Source organism: Globicephala melas, chromosome 9 (assembly GCF_963455315.2).
Source record: "Globicephala melas chromosome 9, mGloMel1.2, whole genome shotgun sequence".
NCBI classification, from domain to species: domain Eukaryota; kingdom Metazoa; phylum Chordata; class Mammalia; order Artiodactyla; family Delphinidae; genus Globicephala; species Globicephala melas.
Window position 1 is genome coordinate 98,460,490 of NC_083322.1, and position 27,241 is coordinate 98,487,730.

General features: G+C 38.5%; 1 protein-coding gene and 1 pseudogene across 6 annotated transcripts in view; one reads left to right on the top strand and one right to left on the bottom strand.

Moving 5' to 3' along the window:
• URGCP (upregulator of cell proliferation) overlaps positions 1 to 27,241 on the bottom strand; it is a 93,071-nt gene that overhangs the window by 48,015 nt on the left and 17,815 nt on the right. For 2 of the 6 annotated variants that reach the window (XM_060304907.1, XM_060304906.1), the window contains 2 exons: positions 20,464 to 20,560; positions 19,053 to 19,202 (listed from right to left, as the gene is read on the bottom strand). The exons of 2 other annotated variants lie outside the window; for them this stretch is intronic. In XM_060304907.1, the coding sequence (XP_060160890.1) occupies positions 19,053 to 19,147 (95 nt within the window). In that variant the 5' untranslated portion in view covers positions 19,148 to 19,202; positions 20,464 to 20,560. The remainder of the gene's footprint in view (positions 1 to 19,052; positions 19,203 to 20,463; positions 20,561 to 27,241) is intronic. 2 more of the 6 variants (XM_030871282.3, XM_060304908.2) reach the window with 1 other exon arrangement.
• On the top strand, positions 20,453 to 21,007 carry LOC115860966 (ADP-ribosylation factor 4 pseudogene; annotated as a pseudogene).

The window sequence follows — 27,241 nt, forward strand, 5'->3', positions numbered from 1 at the left end:
TAGTCCTAATCTGTGGTGTGGAGTGGGTGGGGTTGGAGCACTCATGCTATGACATAAACCACCGTGCACTCCTGCCCAGGGCCATTCTGCCTGAGAGTCAGTGCTGAGCGTTTGTACATTCTTATGGCATCCCCCAGTGTGTGCGCTGACAACGTCTGCCCAGCCAGGCTTGGTACCCCAGTACATGTGCTGACAATGGTCTCTGTGGTTCCACCCAGATTACACCCCAGGTGCCCTGGTCTGTCTCTGCATAGCTAGACTGATCTTTGCCCTGATCTTGTGCCAGGCTGTGGTGTGGAGTGAGCAGGAGTGGGGTATTCATCCTTTTGGACTGGGAAGTGTGGCAAGATAGCAGCAGCCAGTACAAGGCTCTCTCCACCCTGATTCTTATCAAGCCAACATGCAGGCACTGCTCACAAGTAGAGTCTAGGCTTCCTCAGCCCTTCTATCTGTCTCAGCAGATTTCCCAGCAGACAAGGGGGCTTGTCTCCTCCCTGCAGGACCCCAGAACTGGGATGCCCATATTTTTAGTCAACCTGCTCCCCAGGGTGAGAATTCACCTATGTGGACTTCTGTTCCTTACAGATCCCTGCCAGGGGTGCAGCTTCTGACCCAATGCCTTTTTTCCCCATCCTGCACAGTTACATGGACATCTTTCTTCCAGCTTTGGCTGTATAGGAGGAGTTCTTTTGCCAGTTTCCAGTTGGTTTTCCGTGATTATCGTTCCACGTGTAAATGTACTTTTGATGTGTTTGTTGGGGGAGCTGAGCTCCATGTCCCCCTACTCTTCCATCTTGGTCCCCCTTGGCCCAATATATTTTTGACTTAAGTACTAAGGCCATTTAATGTGGAAAGGATGGTCTTTTCAAAAACGGTGCTGAGAAAACTGAATATCCACATACTGAAGACTAAAGTTGGACTCATACCCCACATCATATACAGAATTACTCAAATGAATCTAAGACCTAAACATACAAGTTAAAACAATAAAACTCTTGGAAGAAACATAGGGGAGAAGCTTCAGGGCATTGGATTTAGCTATAATATTTTGGATATGGCACTGCAAGCACAGGCAACAAAAGAAAAAATAGATAAATTGAGCTTCATCAAAATTTAAAATTTTTGTGCATCAAAGGACACTATGAAAAGAGAGTGAAATGGCAACCTATAGACTGGGAGAAGATATCTGCAAATCACATACCTGATAAGGGATTAATATCCAAAATTCATAAGGAAACCCTACAACTCAACGACAAAAAAAAACCCAATAAAAAATGGGCAAAGGGCTTGGCTAGACATTTCTCCAAGGCAGATATACCCTCCGAGTATATGAAAATATGCTCAACACAATTAGTCATTAAAGAAATGCACATAAAAACCACAATGAGATACCACTCCCCACGTACTAAAATGGCTACAATCAAAACAACAGAAAACCCCAAGTGCTGATGAGAATGTAGAGAAGTTGGGACCCTCAGACACTGCTGGTGGGAATGTAAAGTGGTTCAGGCACTGTGGAGGACAGTTTGGCAGTTGTCCAAAAAGCTAAACATAGAAATTCCATATGATCCAACAGTTCAGCTTCTGGGTATATGCTCAAAAGAATTCAAAAGAGGGACTCAAACAGATACACTCACACCAATATTCACAGCAGCAATGAATCACAATCGCTAAAAGGTGGAAGTAAGCCAAATGTCCATCAGCAACTGAGCGGATAAACAAAATATGGTATAAATATAAAATAGAATACTATTCAGTCATAAGAAGGAATGGAATTCTGAATCATGCTACCACATGGATGAAGCTTGAAAACATGCTAGGTGAAGTAAGGCAGACACGAAAGGATAAATATTGTATGATTCCACTTAGATGAGATAACAAGAACAGGCAAATTAATAGAGAAAGAAAGTAGATTAGAGGTTACCAGGGCCCAGAGGTATATGGGGAATGGGGAGTTATTGCTTAATTGTTACAGAGTCCCTAGAGATGATAAAAAGTTTTCTTTGGAAATAGATATAGTGATGTTGTGGTTGCACAACATTATGAATGTAGTTAATGCCACTGAATTGTACACTTAAAAATGATTAAAATGGTACATTTATATGTTACCACAAAAAAAAATTATAAGAGAATCAATTACATATCTCAGAGTCTTTTAAATATATTGTTGAAATTAAAGGCCTGAAAGAGTGGATTTTAATCATCTGAAAATGGGCTAATAAAAAGAAATGAAATTGAGTTATTTGTAGTGAGGTGGACGGACTAGAGTCTGTCATACAGAATGAAGTAAGTCAGAAAGAGAAAAAAAAATACCGTATGCTAACACATATATATGGAATCTAAAAAAAAAAAAAAATGGACATGAAGAACCTACGGGCAAGACGAGAATAAAGACGCAGACCTACTAGAGAATGGACTTGAGGACACAGGGAGGGGGAAGGGTAAGCTGGGACAAAGTGAGAGAGTGGCATGGACATATATACACTACCAAATATAAAATAGATAGCTAGTGGGAAGCAGCTGCATAGCACAGGGAGATCAGCTCAGTGCTATGTGACCACCTAGAGGGGTGGGATAGGGAGGGTGGGAGGGTGGGAGGGAGGGAGACGCAAGGGGGAAGAGATATGGGGACATATGTGTATGTATAACTGATTCAGTTTGTTATAAAGCAGAAACTAACACACCATTGTAAAGCAATTATACTCCAATAAAGATGTTTAAAAAAAAAGAAAAAAGAAAATGCAGGCTATATATTTGCTTTGACCCTAGTGCTATAAAGAATTTTAAAACTCTGGACAATTTAAAAAATATTAAACCTCTCCAATGAGTTTGTAAGAAAGTTAGGAATTCTCTGGTTCAAAACAAAGAAGTGAACCTAGAGAGCAACTTCAGCCTCCTTCTCTTTGGGGATCTTTGCCTTACCAAGGGAACATGAGTTTGGGTTTTCATAGGCTCAGGTGTTTGAGAAAGAGAAAACAAATCTCAGGACCCACCCAAGGCAACAAGGACTGTAGAAGAAGAGCCTCCCTCCCTAAAGCTGCAACGCCAAAGGGCCACACACATAGTACTGGGAGTGAACTAGAAGTAAACTGGCCTCCACCTCAGAGGAGAGTTGACTGTCTCCAGTTTGGCTTAGGAGGATAACCTCTGAGAATATCACAGTGATAAGTGATCCTCACATGAGTTTACAGCCTGAATTCATACTGTCTGGGTAATCGGAAAATTGAGAAGTCAATTTAGAGTAATCCTGGACTGGGAGTCCTTCCAGGAGCCTGGAAGACACAAACAGAAATCCTCTCTGGAAGAATACACATTTATTCCAGGCCTCAAAGAATTTCTGAAATAAAATTCCAAGAAAAATGAGCATCTGATAGTCAAAAATAAAACAAACAGAAACAAGGCCCCATGCATGCAAAAATAAAAAAGCTGGAACAGACCTTCAAGAATTTTAAATAAATGGAATTATTAGACACAGATTTTACAGTAACTATGTTTAACACTTCGAAAGAAATAAAAGATAATCTTGAATATATATACAAAAAATGACGAATGAGATTTGGAAGAGAATCAAAACAAATAAAATATAATTAAAATCACAAGTGTAATGGATGGGTTTAACTGCAAATTAGACACACTGAAAAGAAATTGGTGAACTGGAATATAGAACTGAAAAGATTATCTAGAATGGAGCAAAAGGTCAAAGAGATGGAAAATATGAAGAAGGGTTAAGAAACACAGAAGATGGAGAAAGTTTAACATATATGTAATTGTGGACCCAGCTGGGAAGGAAGAGAAAATGGAGAAGAAGCAATATCTGAAAGGATAATGACTAAGAATTGATGAAATACAACAACTCACAGATGCAAAGAGCTGAACAAATATCAAGCAAAACAAACAAACAAAAATCCATACCTGGTTAGATAAGAATGAAATGCATAACACCAAAGAATGTACTCTAGGGAAGAGGAAAATTGGCAGATGGAATATCTGGGCTGCAAGAGTTAGTAAAGAGCACAGAAAATAGTAACTGTGTGGGTAAATTTAAACAAACATTGGCCTTAAAAACAAAAACAACAATAATAATGTATTTTAGGTTAAATAAAAAAATTCTAAGGCAAGATTAGTAGGCAAAGTAATGGTGCCCCAACGATGCCCACATTCTAATCCCTATAACCTGTGAACATGTTATGTTACATGGCAAGGGGAAATTAAGGTTGCAGATGGAACTAAGGTTGGTAATCAGATGATTTTAATATGGGAATAGGAAATGGATCACTGGGGGAGGAGCAGTGTCCACCACAAGGGTCCTTAAAGGTAGAAAAAAGTTAAAAAAAAAAAAAAGAAAAGTTCAGAATGATAGGATACAAGGACTTGACCTGCTGTTGCTGGATTTGAAGAATAAGGAAGGGGCCCTGAGCCAAGATATACAGGCCACCTCTAGAAGCTGAAAAAGGCAAGGAAACAGATTTTCCCCTAGGGCCTCTAGCAAGGAATACAGCCTTGCCAACACATTGATTTTAGCTCAGTGAGGTCTGAATTGAACTTCTGGCCTACAGAATTGGAAGATAATAAATTGTGTTGTTTCAAGCCACTAAGCTTGTAGTGATTTGTTACAGCAGCAGGAAAAAACTAATACAGAGAGTTAAAATACATGTCAACAATAGCATAATAGTAAGTGGAAGAAAAGTATTCTAAGACCCTTTAATTGATTGAGGGTGTAAGTGGTGTGCTGGCAGCTCAATGCCACTTACAAGCCATTTCTGGACATTTCTTTCTGACTCCACATTCAACGATGCTAGCTTGAAATCAGCCATGATGGGAGCACTTACATCATAGAAATAGGCAAATGCTACAAACCAGATTTTTATTTATTATTTTTAAATTTATTTATTACTTCTGTTAAAGAGAAACAGCATATTTTAGTTCTTGGAGTAAAAAAGTATTATAGCCCTAATCCTAACTTCCAGACTATCTGGGCATGGGGGAGAGGGAAATAACAAGGGGAAGATGAGAAAAAATACCGAATATATCCAAAATAGGGCAAGAAAAGGGAAAAATACATATAAAACAGGTGGGAGAATAAAAAGTACAAAGATGATAGCTGTAAACTGAAACATTAGTGATTACAATCATAAAAGGCAAAGGTCGTCAGATTGGATTTTTTTTAAGAGTACTACCTGCTTTAAAGAGACACTTTTCAAGCACAAGGATGCTGAGATGTTGAAAGTAAAAGGTTAGAAAAAGATATTAGGGAAATTCTAACCAAAAGAAAGTTGCTAAAGTTACATTGATACCAGACAAAATAGACTTCAAGGCAAAAATCACTACAAGTGATAAAGAGGAAAACTTCATAAAGTATTATTTCACCAGGTAGATACACAATTTTAAATTTGCATGTGCCTAGTAATATAGCATTAACTATATAAAGTAAACACTGATACAATTATGAAGGGTAATAGACTAATCTACCATCATGGTGGAAGATTTTAACACATTCAATACTTGAGAAATGCACAAAAAATCAGTTAAGCACATAAAACATTTTCACAAAAACTTGGCTTAAGGAACATTTTCAATGTACAGAAAATTTGCAATGATTGCACAATTCGCTATGTTCTTCACCCAGCATCCCCTAATGTCAACATCTGTATAACCATAATACAATTGTCAAAATTAAGAAATTAACATTGTTGCAATACCACACTAACTAAACTACAGACCTTACTTAGACTGTACCAATTTTCCCACTAATGTTCTTTTTTTTCTTCCAAAATTCAATCCAGGATTCCACTTTGCATTTAGCTGTCATGTTTCCTTACTTTCTTCTAATCTGTGACAGTTCCTCACTCTTTCCTTGCCTTTCATGACCTTGACACTTTTGAAGCGCACAGGTCAGGTATTTCGAAGAATGTCCTTCAATTTGGGTTTGCCTGATGTAATCTTGTAAGTAGACCGAGGTTACAAATTTTGGAGAATACCACAGAAATGTTGCTCAAATTTTTTCAGCTGTGACAATGGGAGCTCTTTCAGGTTGGCTCCTGTGTCTTTCTATGTGCTCCCATTTTTTTTCTCTCATCACCATTGGTGTGTCACTGCTTCTAGGTCCTCTCAGCTGGCAGAACAAGGAAATGTGTGAATATTAAGTCATATATACATACATCTGTATTTTAAAATCTATCTGTACAGATATGTATTTTTTCAGCTGAAAACAAGAAGTGTTGGCAAGGATGTGGAGAAATTAGAACTTTTGTGCATTTATAGTGGAAGTATAAAATGGTGCAGTCAGGGGCTTCCCTGGTGGCACAGTGGTTGAGAGTCCGCCTGCTAATGCAGGGGACACGGGTTCATGCCCTAGTCCGGGAAGATCCCACATGCCGCAGAGCGGCTGGGCCCGTGAGCCATGGCCGCTGAGCCTGTGCTTCCGGAGCCTGTGCTCCACAACGGGAGAGGCCACAACAGTGAGAGGCCTGTGTGCCAAAAAAAAAAAGAGACACTGATGAAAGAAATTAAAGATGATACAAATAGATGGAGAGATATACTATGTTCTTGGATTGGAAGAATCAACATTGTGAAAATGACTATACTACACAAAGCAATCTACAGATTCAATGCAATCCCTATCAAACTACCACTGGCATTTTTCACAGAACTAGAACAAAAAAATTCACAATTTGTATGGAAACACAAAAGACCCCGAATAGTCAAAGCAATCTTGGGAACAAAAAACGGAGCTGGAAGAATCAGGCTCCCTGACTTCAGACTATACTACAAAGCTACAGTAATCAAGACAGTATGGTACTGGCACAAAAACAGAAAGATAGATCAATGGAACAGGATAGAAAGCCCAGAGATAAACCCACACACATATGGTCACCTTATCTTTGATAAAGGAGGCAGGAATGTACAGTGGAGAAAGGACAGCCTCTTCAATAAGTGGTGCTGGGAAAACTGGACAGGTACATGTAAAAGTATGAGATTACATCACTCCCTAACACCATACACAAAAATAAGCTCAAAATGGATTAAAGACCTAAATGTAAGGCCAGAAACTATCAAACTCTTAGAGGAAAACATAGGCAGAACACTCTATGACATAAGTCACAGCAAGATCCTTTTTGACCCACCTCCTAGAGAAATGGAAATAAAAACAAACATAACCAAATGGGACCTAATGAAACTTAAAAGCTTTTGCACAGCAAAGGAAACCATAAACAAGACCAAAAGACAACCCTCAGAATGGGAGAAAATATTTGCAAATGAAGTAACTGACAAAGGACTAATCTCCAAAATTTACAAGCAGCTCACGCAGCTCAATACCAAAAAAACAAACAACCCAATCCAAAAATGGGCAGAAGACCTAAATAGACATTTCTCCAAAGAAGATATACAGACTGCCAACAAACACATGAAAGAATGCTCAACATCATTAATCATTAGAGAAATGCAAATCAAAACTACAATGAGATATCATCTCACACCAGTCAGAATGGCCATCATCAAAAAATCTAGAAACAATAAATGCTGGAGAGGGTGTGAAGAAAAGGGAACACTCTTGCACTGCTGGTGGGAATGTGAATTGGTACAGCCACTATGGAGAACAGTATGGAGGTTCCTTAAAAAACTACAAATAGAACTACCATATGACCCAGCAATCCCACTACTGGGTGTATACCCTGAGAAAACCATAATTCAAAAAGAGTCATGTACCAAAATGTTCATTGCAGCTCTATTTACAATAGCCCAGAGATGGAAACCACCTAAGTGCCCATCATCGGATGAATGGATAAAAAAGATGTGGCACATATATACAATGGAATATTACTCAGCCATAAAAAGAAACGAAATTGAGCCATTTGTAATGAGGTGGATAGACCTAGAGTCTGTCATACAGAGTGAAGTAAGTCAGAAAGAGAAAGACAAATACCGTATGCTAACACATACATATGGAATTTAAGAAAAAAAATGTCATGAAGGACCTAGGGGTAAGACAGGAATAAAGACACAGACCTACTAGAGAACAGACTTGAGGATATCGGGAGGGGGAAGGGTGAGCTGTGACAAAGTGAGAGAGTCATGAACATATATACACTACCAAATGTAAGGTAGATAGCTAGTGGGAAGCAGCCACATAGCATAGGGAGATCATCTCAGTGCTTTGTGACCGCCTGGAGGGGTGGGATAGGGAGGGTGGGAGGGAGGGAGACGCAAGAGGGAAGAGATGTGGGAACATATGTATATGTATAACCGATTCACTTAGTTATAAAGCAGAAACTAACACACCATTGTAAAGCAATTATACCCCAATAAAGATGTTAAAAAAAGAAAAGAATGGTGCAGTCATTGTGGAAAAAGTATGGCTGTCCTCAAAATATTAAACATAGTCTTAACATTTGATCTAGCCATTTTCCTTCTGGGTATATAACTAAAAAAACTGAAAAGATGAACTCAAGCAATTGTCTGTAATCAGTGTTCATAGAAGCATTGCTCACAATAGCCAAAAGGTGGAAACAACCCAAATGTCCATCAATGGATGAATGGATAAACAAAATGTGGTATATATAGTCTTTAAAAAAGAATGAAATTCTGATACATGCTACAGTGTAGATATACCTTGAAGACATTATGCTAAGTGAAATAAGCCGATCAAAAAAAAAAAGACAAATATTGTATGCGTCCACTTATATGAGGAAGCTTGAAGAGTTAAAAACATAAAGAAATGAAGTAGAACAGAGATTATCAGGGGCTGGGGGAGGGAGAATGGGGCGGTATTGTTTAATAGGTGCAGAGTTTCACTTTGGGATTATGAAAAAGTTCTGGAAATTGATAATGGTGATGCTTTCCCAACAACGTGAATGTACTATTTCCACTGTACTGGATACTTAAAAATTATTAAAATAAGGACTTCTATGTTATGTATTTTTACCACATTAAAAATGCATATAGGGCTTCCCTGGTGGCGCAGTGGTTGAGAGTCCGCCTGCCGATGCAGGGGACGTGGGTTCGTGCCCCGGTCCGGGAAGGTCCCACATGCTGCGGAGCGGCTGGGCCCGTGAGCCATGGCCGCTGAGCCTGCGTGTCCGGAGCCTGTGCTCCGCAATGGGAGAGGCCACAGCAGTGAGAGGCCCACATACCGCAAAAAAAAAAAAAAAAAAAAAAAAAATGCATATAAAAAAAAGGTCAAACTAATACCTCAGAATCTAATCCAGGGACTTCTCTGGTGGTCCAGTGGTTAAGAATCTGCTTTCCAATGCAGGGGACGCAGGTTTGGTCCCTGATCGGTGAACTAAGATCCCACATGCCGTGGGGCAACTAAGCCCACACACCGCAACTACTGAGCCCGCACGCTCTGGAGCCCACACACCGCAACTAGAGAAGCCCACGCACTGCAACTAGAGAAGCCCATGCGTCGTAACGAGCATGTGCACAGCAACGAAGCAAAGACCCAGCGCAGCTAAAAATTAAAAAAAAAAAAGAATCTAATCCAGCACAACAGCATAGAATTTTTCCTTTGTGTATCTGTAACTTCTTTCTCTGACAGTAAGAAACATGACTCTCGTTATCATAATATATATATATTTACCTGTTTGTCATATATGCAAACTAGTTTTAGAATTGCTAACACATTTCCTGTGGGTTAAAGGATGTGAGAAATAAATTTAACAACCCAGTTCAGTGTTTATGTATTATACAGTTCTTTTTATTATTAGCCTTACAATATTCAGTCAGAACACTGTTGTTCAAAGTTATACAGGTTAGCTCTTTTCTACCCTTTTCAAGTGTGGAATGTCATACATTTATAATACAGTTAGATTCATTTGTCATACTCTGCTTTTCATCTTGGGTTTCCCCAACAGCACTGTTTCCCCAACAGACAAAAAGCAGTAAGTGTTGGTGAGGGTATGGAGAAATCAGAACCCTCATCCACTGCTTGTGGGAATGTAAAATGGTACAGCCACTTGGGAAACAGTTTGGCAGTTCCTCAAAAAATTAAACACAGAGTTACCATAGGACCTAGCAATTCTACTTTTAGAGAAATAAATTTCTACTCAAAAGAAATAAAATCATAAATCCCCACCAAAACTTACAGACTAATGTCCATAGTACCATTATTCATAATAGCCAAAAAGTGGAAAAAAACCAAATTTCCATCACTGAGAAACTATATGTATGTATATATATAGTTTATAAACTATATATATAAGCTCTCTCTCTCTCTCTCTCTCTCTCTCTATATATATATATATAAATTTGGCCATAAAAAGGAATGCAGTACTCATACATGCTACAAAATGGATGAACCTTAAAAACATTATGGTGAGTAAAAGAAACTGAAGACAAAAGGCCACATATTTTATGAGCCATTTATATGAAATATCCAGAATAGGCAGATGCATAGAGACAGGAAATAGATTAGTTGCAAGGGGCTGCTGGGGGGGTGGGCAGTGACTTCTAGGGGGTCTGTGGGTTCTTTCAGGGGTGATGGAAATGTTCTGGAATTACTAGAGGTTATGTTTGCATAATCTTGTAAGTATACTAAAAACAATGGAATTGTATACTTTTAAGTGGTGAATTTTACAGTATGTGAATTTTATATCAATTTTTTAAATTAACCATATATATGTCTATAAAGTCATTCTCAAAATGTTTCGGATTAAAACAATATGGACCACATCTCTGACCACAATGTAATTAAATTAGAAATTAATAAGACAACTTAATAATATTTCTATGTTTAGAAATTAAGAAACTCACTTTTTTTAATTGAGGTTTTTTTTTTTGAAGTTAGTTTCTGATGTACACAAAAGTGATTCAGATATATATTTCTTTTTAATAGTCTTTTCCATTATAATTTACCACAAGATATTGAATATAGTTCCCTGTGCTACACAGTAGGACCTTGTTGTTTATCTATTTTATATATAGTAGTTTGTATCTCCTAATCCCAAACTCCTCTAATTTCCTCCCCCTACCACCCCACTTTTCCTGTTGGTAACCACGTTTGTTTTCTATGTAAGTCTGTTTCTGTTTTGTAAATAAGTTTATTTGTATCATATTTTAGATTCCACGTATAAGTGATATCACATGATATTTGTTTTTCTCTCTCTTACTTCACTTACTATGATAATCTCTAAGTCCATCCGTGTTGCTGCAAATGGCATTATTTCATTATTTCTTGTGGCTCAGTAATATTCCATTGTATATATGTACATCTTCTTTATCCATTCATCTGTCAATGGAAATTTAGGTTGCTTCCATGTCTTGGCTTTTATAAATAGTGCTGCTATGAACACTGGGGTGCATGTATTTAAGAAACTCACTTTTAAATAAAGTTTGCATCAAAAAGAAATTATAATGTAAAATATAATATATTGAATTAAATAAAAATGTAAAAATCTATTGATACCCTGTTTTAAGAAATAGAGTTCAAGGGCTTCCCTGGTGGCACAGTGGTTAAGAATCTGCCTGCCGAGGCAGGGGACACGGGTTTGTGCCCTGGTCCGGGAAGATCCCATATGCCGCGGAGCGGCTAGGCCCGTGAGCCATGGCCACTGAGCCTGCGCGTCCGGAGCCTGTGCTCCGCAACGGGAGAGGACACAACAGTGAGAGGCCTGCGTACCAAAAAAAAAAAAAAAAAAAAGGATTATTTTAGGGTAAGTTAATAAAATTGTCTCACAAAAAGAGAAAACCTGAATAGACCAACAAGGATGGAATAATTTGAAAATATTTTAACCCTAAAAATGATACCAGTTCAGCGCTTTATGGAAGAGCTTTTACTACATCGTTTTATTGTGAGATCATTCTCTTACGTTATGATCAGAGAATGAGAACAGAGGAGAAAAAATGATGGAAATCTTCCAAACTATTCTTTGATGATAGTGTAACCTTTAATTTCAAAATCAGACAAAAATAGTACAAACAATGAAAACCGGAAACCAGACTTGTGAGCTTAAATGCAAAAATCCTAAGTGAAATCTAGCAATCTATTCTAAAAGACTAACATATCATGACCAAGCAGGTTTTTCCTAAGCATTCAGGGATGATTAAATATTATCTCAATGTAATAATCTACCTTAACTTTACCTACATTCCACAAACTTTGAAATACTGTGTTTTTATTACTGGTCAGTTAAAAATAATTTTGAGTTTTGATTTTTACTTGTGCATTATTTAGAACTGTGTTAACTTCCAAATATTTGGGCTTTTCAAGTTTAACTTTATAATGGTAAAAAAACACAGTCTGTGAGAACTCAGACATTTGAATTTTATTGTTTGATGGCCCAGACCAGAGTCTGTCTTAGTCTGTTCAGACTGCTATAACAAAATACCATCAGCTGGGTACCTTATAAACCGATATTTACTTCTCACAGCTCTAGAGGCTGCAAAGTCCAAGATCAAGTCTTCAGCAAGGCCCCATTCTGGTGAAGGCCCTCTTCCTGGTTCACAGCCAGTGCCTTCTCACTGTGTCCTCACATGATGGAAGGGGGCTAGGCAGCTCTCTAGGGTATCTCTTTATAAGAGCACTAATCTCATTAATGAGGATTCCACCATTATGACTGAAGCACCTTCAAAAGGCTCCAAGTTCCATCACCATTATATTGGGCTTCAACATATGAATATGTGAGGGATACAAACATTCAGACCACAGAGTGGTCTATCTCAGTGAATGTTTCCTGTGCACTTGAAAAGATGTGTATTCTGCAGTTATTGGGTAAAGTGTTCTATAAATGTCAATTAAGTCAAAGTCATTGGTGGTGGCGTTCAAGTCTTGTATTGTACCTGACTTTTTGCCTAGCTGTTCTATCAGTTACTGAAAGAGGGGAGTTAAAATCTTCAACTCTTGTTGTGGATATGCCCATTTTCCCTTTCATTTCTGTTAGTTTTTGCTTTATATATTTTGAAGTTCAATTATTCAGAGCATAGACATTTATCATTGTTATAGCTTTCTGACAGATTAATCCTTTTTCCACTATTAAATGCTCTGCTTTAATTCTGGAAATACTGAAGTGTGGATACTCCAGCCTTCATATGTTTAGAGTTTGCATGATATATCTTTCCTATCCATTTGCTTTCAACTCCCTGTGCGGTTTTATAAAACTATGGCTTTATTGAAGTATAACTGACATACAATAAATAAACTGCACGTAAAGTATGTAATTTCATGTTTTGATATATGCATAAACACACAAAACCACCACAGTCAAGATAATGAACATATCACCTCCAAAGTTTCTTCATGTCACTAGTAATCCTTTCCTCTTCCCTCTCCCCCATCTTCTTCAAGCATTAACCTGCTATCACTATAGTTTATTTTGCATTTCCTAGAATTCTGTATACATTGAACCATTTTCATATAAACAAAAGCAGATTTCTTGAGCCAAAAAGACAAGAAGCCAACAGTTACTGAGGTCCATAGGAAGGCTGGGTGCTACCTCCAGAATGTCCTCCATGCAATGGGCTCGATGCAGCCTAGGCCCCAGGTCTCAGCTATCCAGTGAGAATCTGGGAGTAGTTTATATACAGTTTGGGGATTCACTCCCTCAGCATGGCCCTACCCCAGGATTTCGCCATGATTTCTGGACTTCTGTCCATTGACACTTCAGCTTTCAGCTTCCCTACAGGCAAAGAGACAGGGTAATGTAAACCCTGCCCTGGGCTGTTCAAGGGTAGACTTCCCTCCAACTTCTACCTGCTTTTGTTTGTCTCCAGAGCCTTCAAATAATTTTTTTGAATTTTCCCCATATTTTGTAATTATTATCTGTGGGAGGGTTTTGGTTCAATCAAGCTACTATGTCAATTACCAGAAGTCACTGCCATCTGAACATTTGATTCACGGGTATACCTCAGAGATATAGCAGACTTGGTTCCAGACCACAGCAATAAAGTGAATATTGCCATAAAGTGAGTCACACAAATTTTTTAGCTTCCCAGTGCATATAAAAGTTATGTTTACTATACTATAGTCTATCAACTGTGCAGTAGCATTATGTTTTTTTAAGAAAACAATGTCCATACCTACATTAAAACATGTTTTAGGGACTTCCCTGGTGGAGCAGTGGTTAAGAATCCACCTGCCAATGTAGGGGACACGGGTTCGATCCCTGGTCCAGGATGATCCTACATGCCGTGGAGCAACTAAGCCCATGCGCCACAGCTACTGAAGCCCACTCTGTAGACCCACGAGCCACAACTACTGAAGCCCATGTGCCACAACTACTGAAGCCCATGTGCCTAGAGCCCGTGCTCTGCAACAAGAGAAGCCACCGCAATAAGAAGCCCACGCACTGCAACGAAGAGCAGCGCCTGCTCGCTGCAACTAGAGAAAGCCCGTGTGCAGCAACAAAGACCCAATGCAGCCATAAATAAATAAATAAATAAATTAAAAAAATATAGCAAAGATGTCAATTCTAAAAAAAAATACTTTATTGCTAAAAAATGCTAACCATCATCTGAGCCTTCAACAAGTCATAATCTTTTTGCTGATGGAGGGTCTTGCGTTGGTGTTGGTGGCTGCTGACTGATCAGGGTGGTGGATGCTGAAGGCTGGGGTGGCCATGACCATTTCTTAAAATAAGACAACAATGAAGTCTGCCACATCGATTGACTGTTCCTTTCATGAACGATTTCTCTGTAGCATGCAATGCTGTTTGAGAGCATTTTATCCACAGTAGAACTTTTTTCAAAATTGGAATCATTCGTATCAAACCCTGCTGCTGCTTTATAAACTAAGCAACATTCTAAATCTTTTGTTGTCATTTCAACAATCTTCAGAGTCTTCACCACAAATAGACCCTACCTCAAAGAAGCATTTTCTTTGCTCATTCATAAGAAGCAACTCCTCATCTGTTAAAGTTTTATCATGAGATTGCAACAATTCAATCATATCTTCAGGCTCCAGTTCTAATTCTAGTTCTCTTGCTGTTTATAACACATCTGCAGTTACTTCCTCCACTAAAGTCTTTAACCCCTGAAACTCATCATGAGGGTTAGAATCAAGTTCTTCCAAACCCCTGTTAATGTTGATATTTTGAGCTCTTCCCATGAATCACAAATGTTCTTAATGGCATCTAGAATGGTGAATCCTTTCCAGAAGGTTTGCAATTTACTTTACCCATATCTATCAGAGGAATTTCTATGGCAGCTATAGCCTTATGAAATGTACTTCTTAATAAGACTTGAAAGTCAAAATGACTCCTTGATCCATGGGCTGCAGGATAGATATTGTGTTAGCAGGCATGAAAACAATATGTATCTCATTATACATCTCCACTAGAGCTCTTGGGTGACCAGGTACATTGTCAATGAGCAGTAATATTTTGAAAGAAATCATTTTTTCTGAGCTGTAGTTCACAACAGTGGGCTTAAGATATTCAGTAGACCATGTTGTCAATAGACGTGCTGTCATGCAGGCTTTGTTGTTTTGTTTATGGAGCATAGGCAAGTTGGTTTAGCAAAATTCTTAACAGCCCTAGGATTTTCAGAATGGTAAATAAGCATTGGGTTCAACCTAAAGTGACCAGCTGCATTAGCCCCCAACAAGAACATCAGCCTGTCCTTTGAAGCTTTGAAGCCAGGAATTGACTTCTCCTCTCTAGCTTAAAGTCCTAGATGGCAACTTCTTCCAATATAAGGCGGTTTCATCTACACTGATTCATTTGTTATTTAGTGTAGCCACCTTCATTATCTTAGCTAGATCTCCTGGATAAGATGCTGCAGCTTCTGCATCAGCACTTGCTGCCGTACCTTGCTCTTTGAAGTTATGAAGATGGCTTATTCTCTTAAATCTCATGAACCAACCTCTGCTAGTTTCAACTTTTTCTTCTGCAGCTTCCTCACCTCTCTCAGCCTTCATAGAATTTAATAGAGTTAGGACCTTGCTCTGGTTTAGTTGGCTTAAGGAAATGTTGTGGCAAATGTTGTGATCTGATCTTCTATCCAGACCACTAAAACCATCTCCATATCAGCAATAAGGCTGTTTCATTCACGTGTTCACTGGAGTAGCATTTTTAATTTCCTTCAAGAAAGTATCTCTTGGAGGAGGAGGAGACAAGATAGCGGAGTAGAAGGACATGAGCTCACTTCTTCTTATGGAAACATCAAAATCCCAACTGACTGCTGAACAACAATCGACAAAACAAACAAAAAACAAACAAAAACACTGCAGCCTACCAGAAAAGATACCCTACATCCAAAAACAAAGAAGTCACAGGGACTTCCCTGGTGGTCCAACAGTTGAGGACATGAGGCAGGGGAAGGGTAAGCTGGGACGAAGTGAGAGAGTCGCATGGACATATATACACTACCAAATGTGAAATAGATAGCTAGTGGGAAGCAGCCGCATAGCACAGGGAGATCAGCTCGGTGCTTTGTGACCACCTAGAGGGGTGGGATAGGGAGGGTGGGAGGGAGACGCGAGAGGGAGGAGATATGGGGATATATGTATATGTACAGCTGATTCACTTTGTTATAAAGCAGAAACTAACACACCATTGTAAAGCAATTATACTCCAATAAAGATGTTAAAAAAAAAGACTCTGTGCTCCCATTGCAGGGGGCTCAGGTTTGATCCCTGGTCAGGGAACTAGGTCCTGCATGCCACAACTAAAAGATCCCGCATGCTGCAACTAAAGATCCCGCACGCAGAAACGAAGATCTCGTGTGCCTCAACTAACACCCAGTACAGCCAAATAAACAAATAAATAAATATTTTTTTTAAAAAAAAGCCACTAAATAGTAGGAGGAGCAAGACTGCAATAAAATCAAATCCCATACACCCTAGGTGGGCGGCCCACAAACAGGAAGATAATTATACCACAGAAGTTCTCCTATAGGAGTGAAAGTTCTGAGCCCCACTTCAGGCTCTCCAGCCTGGGGGTCTAGCAATGGGAGAAGGAGCCCCCAGAGAGTTTGGCTTTGAAGGTGAGTGGGGCTTTATTGCAGGAATTCCACAGGACTGGGGGAAACAGAAACTCCACTCTTGGAGTGTGCACACAGGGTCTCATGTGTGCCAGGACCCAGGGAAAACAGCAGTGACATCATAAGAGACTGGGCCAGACCTACTTGCTAGTATTGGAGTGTCTCCTGCAGAGGTGGCTGGGGGGCGGCTGTGGCTCACTGTGGGGACAAGGCCACTAGCAGCAGTAGTTCTGGGGAGTACTCATTGGGGTGAGCCCTCTTAGAGGCTGCCATTTTCTCACCAAGACCTGGCCCCGCCGCAACAGCCTGAAGCCTCCAGTGCTGGGATGCCTCAAGCCAAACAACCAACAGGGTGGGAACACAGCCCCACGCATCAGCAGACAGGCTGCCTAAAGTCTTCCTGAGTATGCAGCTGCCCGATAATGAACACACAACCAGACACGACCCTGCCCACCAGGGGGACCAGACCCAGGTCCACCCACTAGTGGGAAGCTACCAGTCCCTCCCACCAGGAAGCCTGCATAAGCCTCTTAGACAGCCTCATCCACCAGGGGGCAGACAGCAGAAGCTTGAAGAACTAAAACACTGCAGCCTGCGGAACAAATCTGCAATCACAAAAATGAGACAAAATGAGATATCTGACAGAGGATTATGTCCCAGATAAAGGAACAAGATAAAACCCCAAAAGAACAACTAAGTGAAGTGGAGATAGGCAATTTATCTGAAAAAAATTCAGAGTAATGATAGTGAAGATGATCCAAGATCTCAGAAAAAGAATGGAGGCAAAGATCGAGAAGACATAAGAAATGTTTAACAAAGACCTAGAAGAACTAAAGAACAAACAAACAGAGATGAACAATACAATAACTGAAATGAATAATACACTAGAAGGAATCAATAGCAGAATAACAGAGGCAGAAGAACAGATAAGTGACCTGGAAAGCAGCATGGTGGAAATCACTGCCACAGAACAGAATAAAGAGAAAAGAATGAAAAGAAATGAGAACAGTCTGAGAGACCTCTGGGAAAACATGAAATGCACCAACATTTGCATTATAGGGGTCCCAGAAGGAGAAGAGAGAGAGAAACGGCCTGAGAAAATATTTGAACAGATAATAGCTGAAAACTTCCCTAACATGGGAAGGGAAACAGTCACCTAAGTCCAGGAAGTGCAGAGAGTCCCAGGCAGGAGAAACCCAAGGAGGAACACACTGAGACAGATAGTAATCAAACTGACAAATATTAAAGACAAAGAAAAAATATCAAAAGCAACAAGGGAAAAGCAACAAACGATATACAAAGGAACTCCCATAAGGTTGTCAGGTGATTTCTCAGCAGAAACTCTGCAGGCCGGAAGGGAGTGGCACAAAATACTTAAAGTGATGAGAGGGAAGAACCTACAACCAAGAATACTCTACCCAGCAGGGCTGTCATTCAGATTCAACATAGAAATCAAAAGCTTTACAGACAAGCAAAAGCTAAGAGAATTCAGCACCACCATCCAGCTTTGCAACAAGTGTTAAAGGAACTTCTCTAGGTGGAAAAGAAAAGGCCACAACTAGAAACAAGAAAATTATGAATGAAAAGCTCACTGGTAAAGGCAAACATACAGTAAAGGTAGGAAATCATCTGCACACAAATATATCAAAATCAGCAATTGTGAGAAGAGGAGAGCACAAATGCAGGATATCGGAAATGCATTTGAAATGAAAAGACTAGCAACTTAAAACAATCTATATTGTTGTTTATATACAGACATCTATATCAAAACCTCATGGGAACAGCAAACTGAAAATCTACAACAGATACACACAAAAAGGAAAAAGCAATCCAAACACAACACTAAAGTAAGTCATCGAATCACAAGAGAAGAGAATGAAAGAGGAAGGGAAGAAAAAACACAAAAACAAATCCAAAACAATTAACAAAATGACAATAAGAACATACATATCGATAATACCTTAAACGTAAATGGATTAAATGCTCCAACAAAAGACATAGACTGGCTGAATGGATACAAAAACAAGACCCGTACATATGCTGTTTATAAGAGACCTACTTTAGATCAAGGGACACATACAGAGTGAAAGTGAGGGGGTGGAAAAATGTATTCCATGCCAATGGAAATCAAACTAAACCTGGAGTAGGGCTTCCCTGGTGGCGCAGTGGTTGAGAGTCTGTCTGCCGATGCAGGGGACACGGGTTCATGCCCTGGTCCGGGAAGATCCCACATGCCGCGGAGGGGCTGGGCCCGTGAGCCATGGCCGCTGAGCCTGCACGTCCGGAGCCTGTGCTCCGCAACGGGAGAGGACACAACAGTGAGAGGCCCACGTACCGCAAAAAACAAAAACAAAAACAAAATAAACCTGGAGTAGCAATTCTCATATCAGACAAAATAGACTTTAAAATAAAGACTGTTACAAGAGACGAAAAGGACACTACATAATGATCAAGAAATCAATCCAGGAAGATATAACAATTGGAAATATATATGCACCCAACATAGGAGCACCTCAATTTATAAGGCAAATACTAACAATCGTAAAAGGAGAAATCAACAGTAACAATATATATAATAGTGGAGGGCTCTAACACCCTACTTCCATCAACGGACAGATGATCCAGGCAGAAAATCAATAAGGAAACACAAGCCTTAAATGACACATTAGACCAGATGGATTAAATTGATATTTATAGAGCATTCCATCCAAAAACAGCAGAATACACATGCTTCTCAAGTGCACGTGCAACATTCTCCAGGATTGATCACAAGCTGGGCCACAAAGTGAGCTTCGGTAAATTTAAGAAAATTGAAGTCATATCAATCATCTTTTTCCGACCACAACGCTATAATATTAGAAATCAACTACATGAAAAAACTGTAAAGAAACTGAGTCTTAGCCTAGGAAGCTTTGCTTGTTCACTTCCGATACTAAACCTATTAAATATTTTTTAAGGATAAAAGGAATCTTTAATAAAATCATTATAAGGCTCAAACAGAAATTTAGAGTTCAGAGAGAAAACTACCATGTATGGCAATAAAGCTGAAAGAATTTTTAGCAACAGAAACATAACTGTAGTGCCAGAAAAAGAGTTCAAAAGCTTTTTTCATGAAATGATCAGATACGGGCAAACAGATTTATGTACCAAGAGGTTCATCAAGGTATTCTGTATAATTGCAAAATCACTGGAAACAACCTAACTTTTTAAAACTAGGGGAGGGGGAGGTGGTGGCGGTGATGCGATTCCTTCCACGTTGGAGGGGCCGGGCCGCTGCCGGAGTCGCCGCGGCTGCCATGTGACATGGCACAGCTAAAGATTTAGCACCAGAGCCAGAGCTGCCCTGCCAGTCGTCGAGCAGGTCATCACCCGCTAATTCCTGTCCCGGAGGGCAGCTCCAGCCTACAAAGCGGTTAGCGAGCTGTCCCTGCCAACCTCATCTCCTCTTTCCTCCCTGAGTTTGCCAGGAGCATGAAAGAAGGCCCAGAGACGCCCTAAACCCCTTCTGCTCCTGCCCATTGCAAGTGCCACTACCACCATGGGCCTCACCTTCTTCTCCCTCTTCTTGCATCTCTTCGGCAGGAAGCAGATGTGTATTTTGATGGTTGGATTGGATGCTGCTGGCAGGACGACCATTCTGTATAAACTGAAGTTAGGAGAGATAGTCACCACCATTCCTACCACTGGTTTTAATGTGGAAACAGTAGAATATAAGAACGTTTGTTTCACAGTATGGGATGTTGATGGTCAAGATAAAATTAGGCATTTCTGGAGGCATTACTTCCAAAATACCCAGGGTCTTATTTTTGTGGTAGATAGCAATGATTGTGAAAGAATTCAGAAAGGAGCAGAAGAGCTGCATAAAATGCTTCAGGAAGATGAGTTGCGAGATGCAGCATTGCTGCTTTTTGCAAACAAACAGGATTTGCCAAATGCTACGGCCATTAGGGAAATGACGGATAAATTAGGTCTTCAGTCTCTTCGTAACAGAACATGGTATGTTCAAGTCACTTGTGCTACACAAGGAGCTGGTCTGCATGAGGGACTTGACTGACTGTCAAATGAGCTTTCAAAACGTTTAATGAAACTAGATATCTAACCAAGGACACATTTGATAGAACTGGTCTAGGCTTGTTACAACAAAATTAGTTTGCATCTTGGTTATTCAACAGTATCTGGGACTGGTTTGGGCAGAATATTACAGCATTTAAACATATTTTGTTGCCAGCTATTGTTTACCAAGTATAATGTTGCCATTTAGCAATATGCTTGGTTTTAAAGAGATTCTCCTTAACTTGGGGGAAAAAAGGTGTCCTCTTTTAATTTTACTTCCCTTAAGCCTAAACGCCTGGACATAGCTAATGTGACACCTTTAAATCAATCCATTTTGAATGTTTTTCTGAGCCCACAGTAAATAATGTTTTAAAGTTGTCCCCTTGCTATTTTATTGATACCTTTATCATTCCTGGGACAGTCTGCTGATTTAAAAAATGTAGCATTCCATTTGTATTTATTTTTCTCCCTTGCCAAAAAGATTTTTTAATACTGCTTGTACCAGCCAGGGAAATGCTCCAAAACACTGTCCAGATCTTTTGCACTGAGGAATTTATATTTCCCCCCTATTATTGACTCCTGGCTCCCATCAGCCAAGCTTGGATTTGGATTTGGATTGGATAGCTAATTAATTCTGTGCTAGTTGCAAAGAGTTCATATTGAGATGATTTTTAATACTCAGCAGATTGTCTTCCTTTATATTGTATCTTTTTTATGGTACATGTTGCTTTGGGTATCAGCCAGACTCTTTGCTCAGTATATGATAGTTCTGCTGCATGTTTTATTGTTTATTGGTGAACATGTCTTCATTAAGAGTTTTTGGAAAATTCATCAAACTCAATGAATAAGTTTTCTCCATAACCCATTTGGAATTATTCCTAATAAAATGATAAAACATGAAAAATAATTAATTAATTAATTAAAAAAATAAAACTAGGGGATTTGTTAAGTAAAATAAAAATTATTGTATGGCCATTAAAAACTATACTTTGAAACCTACTTAGTTATGTGGGAGAATGTTAATAACATCATTAAAGAGTGGTTTCTAAAGAGCAAATATGGTATACTTTTTAATAACAGATTTATTGAGATATAATTCATATATCATGCAATTCACATATTTAAAGTATACAATTCAATGGTTTTCAGTACATTTAGAATTGAATAACCATGACATCAACCAATTATAGAACATTTTCATCACCTCTAAAAGAAATCTTACATCTACTAGTAGTCATTTTGTATGATAGTTTTTATTAAAAGTATATAGTTGTGGCATATCCACAAAATGGAATATTATTTGGCAATTTAAAAAAAGTATGACACATGCTACGACATGGATGAAGCTTGTAAACATGCTAAATGAATTAATCCAGTCACAAAAGACCATATATTGTATAATTCCATTTATATGAAATGGCCAGAACAGGTAAATAGGGAGAGAGAGAAAGTAGATTAGTGGCTGTTCAGGACTGAGGGTGGTGGTTATGAGCAAATGGGGGGTACTCGCTAATTGGGGTTTCCTTTTTGGAGTCATGAAAATGTTCTAAAATTGGTTGTGGTGATTTTCATAATCTTGTGAATATACTAAAAAACCACTGAATTGTACACATTAATGGATTAATTGCATGGTGTGAGAAATGTCTCTCAATAAGCTACTTTAAAAAGTACATAGGTTTATAGAGAAAAAATCTGGAAAGATATTAAAAAGGTTAACATTATTTTCATGCAAAAGAATTAGATGATTTGTTTTACTTATTTTCTAATTTTTCTATAGTAATCACGTATTAGTTGCATATTAAACAATTATTTTTAAAAAGAAGAAAAAAGAAAGTACTGTATGCATTCACAACTTGGCTAACTGTTTGGTGCAACCGTTTGCTTTCAGCCTATCTTGGATTTTGACATGCCTTCCTCACTAGGCGTAATCATTTCTAGCTTTTGGCTTAAAGTGAGAGACATGCAACTCTTTCTTTCACTTGAACACTTAGAGGCCATTGCAGGTTATTAATTGGCCAATTTCAATATTGTTTTGCCTCAGGGAATAGAGAGGCCTGAGGAGAGGGACAGAGATGACGGAACAGCTGATAAGTCGAGCAGTCAGAACACACACAACATTTATTGATTAAGTTCACCATCTTATATGGGAGTGGTTTGTGGCAATGCAAAACAATTAAAATAGTAATATCAAAGATCGCTGATCACAGGTTACCATAACAAATATAATTCATCTTTTTAATAACTGCATAATAAATAATCCATAGTAAAGAGGTACTATAGTTTAGTCAAACATTCTATTGATTGGCATTCAAGTAGCGTTCAGTTGTTAATTAATTGTGTATATATTTATGCCCCTAGAAACCTGCCTGTGGAAAATATCTGTGTTTGTTTGTGTGTTTGTGTATGCTTTATTTCCACAAGATATATCCCCCAAAATGAAATTTCAAAGAACATATGTATTTTTCATCTTAATATCTATTTCCAGGCTTTTCTTCCCAAAGAATGGAGCAATCCATACTCCCATCAAGAGCATCTGAGGCCCTGCTCTGAAGTATTATGGTTATTGGCTAAATGAAAAAGAATATCCCTTTGCTGTTTTCAATTTCATTTTCCGTGATCACCAGTGAGGCTGGGAATCTTTTCAAACTGTCTTTAGTCATTGGATTTCCTCCAATGTAAATTGTTATTCATACCCTTCACCTGCTTTTTCCATTGGGCCTTTTCCTTATCGATTTTTATAAACTCTGCATATTTTTAAGGAGGAGGAATAAAAACACTGGTGAACAAGGATCTTATAATTTTGAAAAATAATATTTCTTCCAAAAGGGCAAGGCCTTAAGCAATAGAGAGATTTCTACTTCCTTCTGGACCTCTGCTCCTGATAATTCATTTTTTGTAATTCCAGTGCTTAAAATCTGTTTTGATTATCTTTTGGTTTTGCTACTTCTCACCATGGTACCAGTTATCATGCATAAAAAATTAACTAACTTGAGGCCTTAGATGACAACACTGTCCTCCACAGAGGATCCGCTTTTGCTTCTGTTAAGCACCTGGAAGTATTATCAGTTTAGAATTATCTCCACCAAATTCAAGGTTTGAGGTCCCCCTCTGCAGACCACCCAGCAGTACAAACCTAGGCTGAAATTTAGAAGAGTTACTTCATGTTGCCACTTAATCTAGGGCCATAGCACTTTGGGATACAAATGTATTTAGACTCTAGTACAGGTCTTGAATTTGATTTTTGAGCCCATTACTTACAAGGCTGTCAAAACTGTCAAGATGAAAGATTAAGTTTGCTGTGATCATGGGCTCAATTGTCTTTTTTTTGTTTTTTTACTGTGATGAAATACACATAACATAAAATTTACCATATTAACTATTTTTAAGTGTACAGTTCAGTGGTGTTAAGTATATTCATATTGTTGTGCTACCATCACCATGACCCATCTCCAGAACTCTTTTCATCTTGCAAGACTGAAATTCTGCACTAATTAAACAATAACTCCCCATTCCACCACCACCACCACCCCCAGCTACTGGCAACCACCCTTCTACTTTCTGTCTCTATGATTTTGTCTATTCTAAGTACTTCATAAAAGTAGAACCATACATTATTTGTCTTTTTGTGACTGGCTTATTTCACTTAGCATAATGTCCTCAAGTTGCATCCATTTTGTAGTATATGTCAGAATTTTCTTCCTTTTTAAGGTTGAATACTATTGCCTTGAATGCATATACCACATTTTGCTTATCCATTCATACATCACTGGACACTTAGCTGGTTTCGACCTCTTGAGTATTGTGAGTAACGTTGCTATAAACATGCGCGTACAAATATTTCTTCCAGACCCTCTTTCAATTATTTTGAGGAAAGTGGAATTGCTGGATTAAATGGTAAGTCTATGTTTAATTCTTTGAGGAACCACCATTCTCTTTTCCCCAGTGGTTGTACCATTTTACATTCTCACCACCAGTGCACAATTCCAATTTTTCCTCATCCTCACTGACACTTGTTATTTACCGTTTTTTCGATAGCAGTCATTCTAATGGGTGTGAGGTGGTATCTCACTACAGTTTCAATTTGCATTTGCTGAATAACTAGTGATGTTGAACATCTTTTCATGTGCTTATCAGCCATTTGTGTATCTTCCTTAGAGAAAAGCCTATTCAAGTCCTTTGCCCACTTTTTAATCAGGTTGTTTGTTCTCTTGTTTAGTTTCAGGAGTTCTATATATATTCATATTAATCTCTGATTAATATTTGATTTTCAAATATTTTCTCCCGTTTTGTGAGTTTCCTTTTTACTTTGTTGATGTCTTTTGATGCACAAATGTTTTAAATTTTCATGAAATCCAATTGGTCTATTTTTATTTTTTTGTTGTTGTTGTCTGCGATTTTTTGGTGTCATATCCAATAAATCAAGGCCAGATCCAATGACATGAAGCTTCTGCCCTATATTCTAAGAGTTGTATAGTTTTCGGTCTTATATTTAGGTCATGGATCCATTTTGAATTGCTATAGATTGAATTGTGTTCCCCCCAAGTTCATATTTAAGCCCTAACCCCCAATGTGAGCATATTCGGAGATGGATCTTTAAGAGGTAATTAAGGTTAAATGAGGTCATGAGGGTGGGTTCCTAATCCTACAGGATTAATGACCTTATAAGAAGAGGAAAAGAAATCAGAGTGCCCCCTCCACCCTCTCTCCATATGTACTGAGGAATGGCCAGATGAGCACACAGCAAAAGGCAGTCATCTGCAATGCTGGAGGAAGGCCTTCACCAGACACCAACTCTATTGGCACCTTAATCTTGGACTTCCCAGGCTCCAGAAGTGTGAGAAAATTAAATTTACATTGTTTAGCTACCCAGTCTGTAGTATTTTGTTACAGCAGCCCGAGCTCATACATGAGCTTATTTTTGTATATGGTGTGAGGGTCTAACATCATGTTTGCATGTGGATGTCCAGTTTTCTCAGCACCATTTCATGAAAAGCCTGTCCTTTCCCCATTGAATACTCTTTGGCCCCTTGTGGAAAATCATTTGACTATTTATGTGAGGGTTACTTCCGGGCTCTCTATTCTTTTCGGGTAGTCTATATATGTAGGCCTTTTGCCAGTATTATGCTGTTTTGACTACTATGGCTTAATACTAAGTTGTGAAATCAGGATGGCAAGTCCTCTAGCTTTGTTCTTTTTCAAGAGAGTCTTGGATATTCAGTGTCCCTTGAGATTCTATATGTATTTTAGAATGGGTTTTTCCATTTGTGCAAAAACTGTCACTGGGATTTTGATAACGACTTCATTGAAATGGTAGATTTCTTTGGTAATACTGATAATCTTAACAATATTAAGATTTCCAGTGTGAACATGGAATGTCTTTTCATTTGCTCATGCATTCTTTAATTTCTTTTAGCAATGTTTTTTAGTTTTCATTGTACATGTCCTTCACCTCCTTGCTTCCTAAGTATTACTAAGTATTTTATTCTTTTTGATGCTAATGTAAATGGAATCGTTTTCTTAATTTCCTTTTGGTTCACTGTTAGTGTGTAGAAGTGCAACTGACTTTTTGTGTTGATTTTGTATCCTGTGACTCTACTGAAATTGTTTATAAGTTCTAACAATTTGTGTATGTGTGTGGAATCTTTAGAGTTTTCTACCTATAAGATCATATCATTTGTGTACAGAGATCATTTTACTTCTTCCTTTCCAATTTGGATGCCTTTCATTTCCTTTTCTTGCCTAACTGCTCTGGTTAGAATTCCCAAGACTCTGTTAAATAGATATGGTGAAAGTGGACCTTTTTGTCCTGTTCCTGATCTTAGAGGAAAAGCTTTCAGACTTTCACCTTTGAGTGAAAGATGTTCACTGAGGGGTTTTCATATACAGCTTTTATTATGTTGAGGTATTCCTTCTATTCATAGTTTGTTATGTGTTTTTTTAATCATAAAAAGCTGTTAAATTGTGTAAAATGCTTTTATGCAACAATTGAGATAATCATGTGGTTTTTTTCCCTTTTTACTGTTAATGTAATGTATTACAATGATTGGTTTTCCTATGTTGAACCATCCTTAAATTCTGGGGATAAATCCGATTTGGTCATGGTATATAGTCCTTTTCCTTTTGAGAAAACTTGGCACAAAGCAAATATTATTTTACCTTTACGAGTTACAAAAAGGGAATCCGTCTTTTGTGTTTCCATACAAATTGTGAAATTTTTTGTTCTAGTGCTGTGAAAAATGCCAGTGGTAGTTTGATAGGGATTGCATTGAATCTG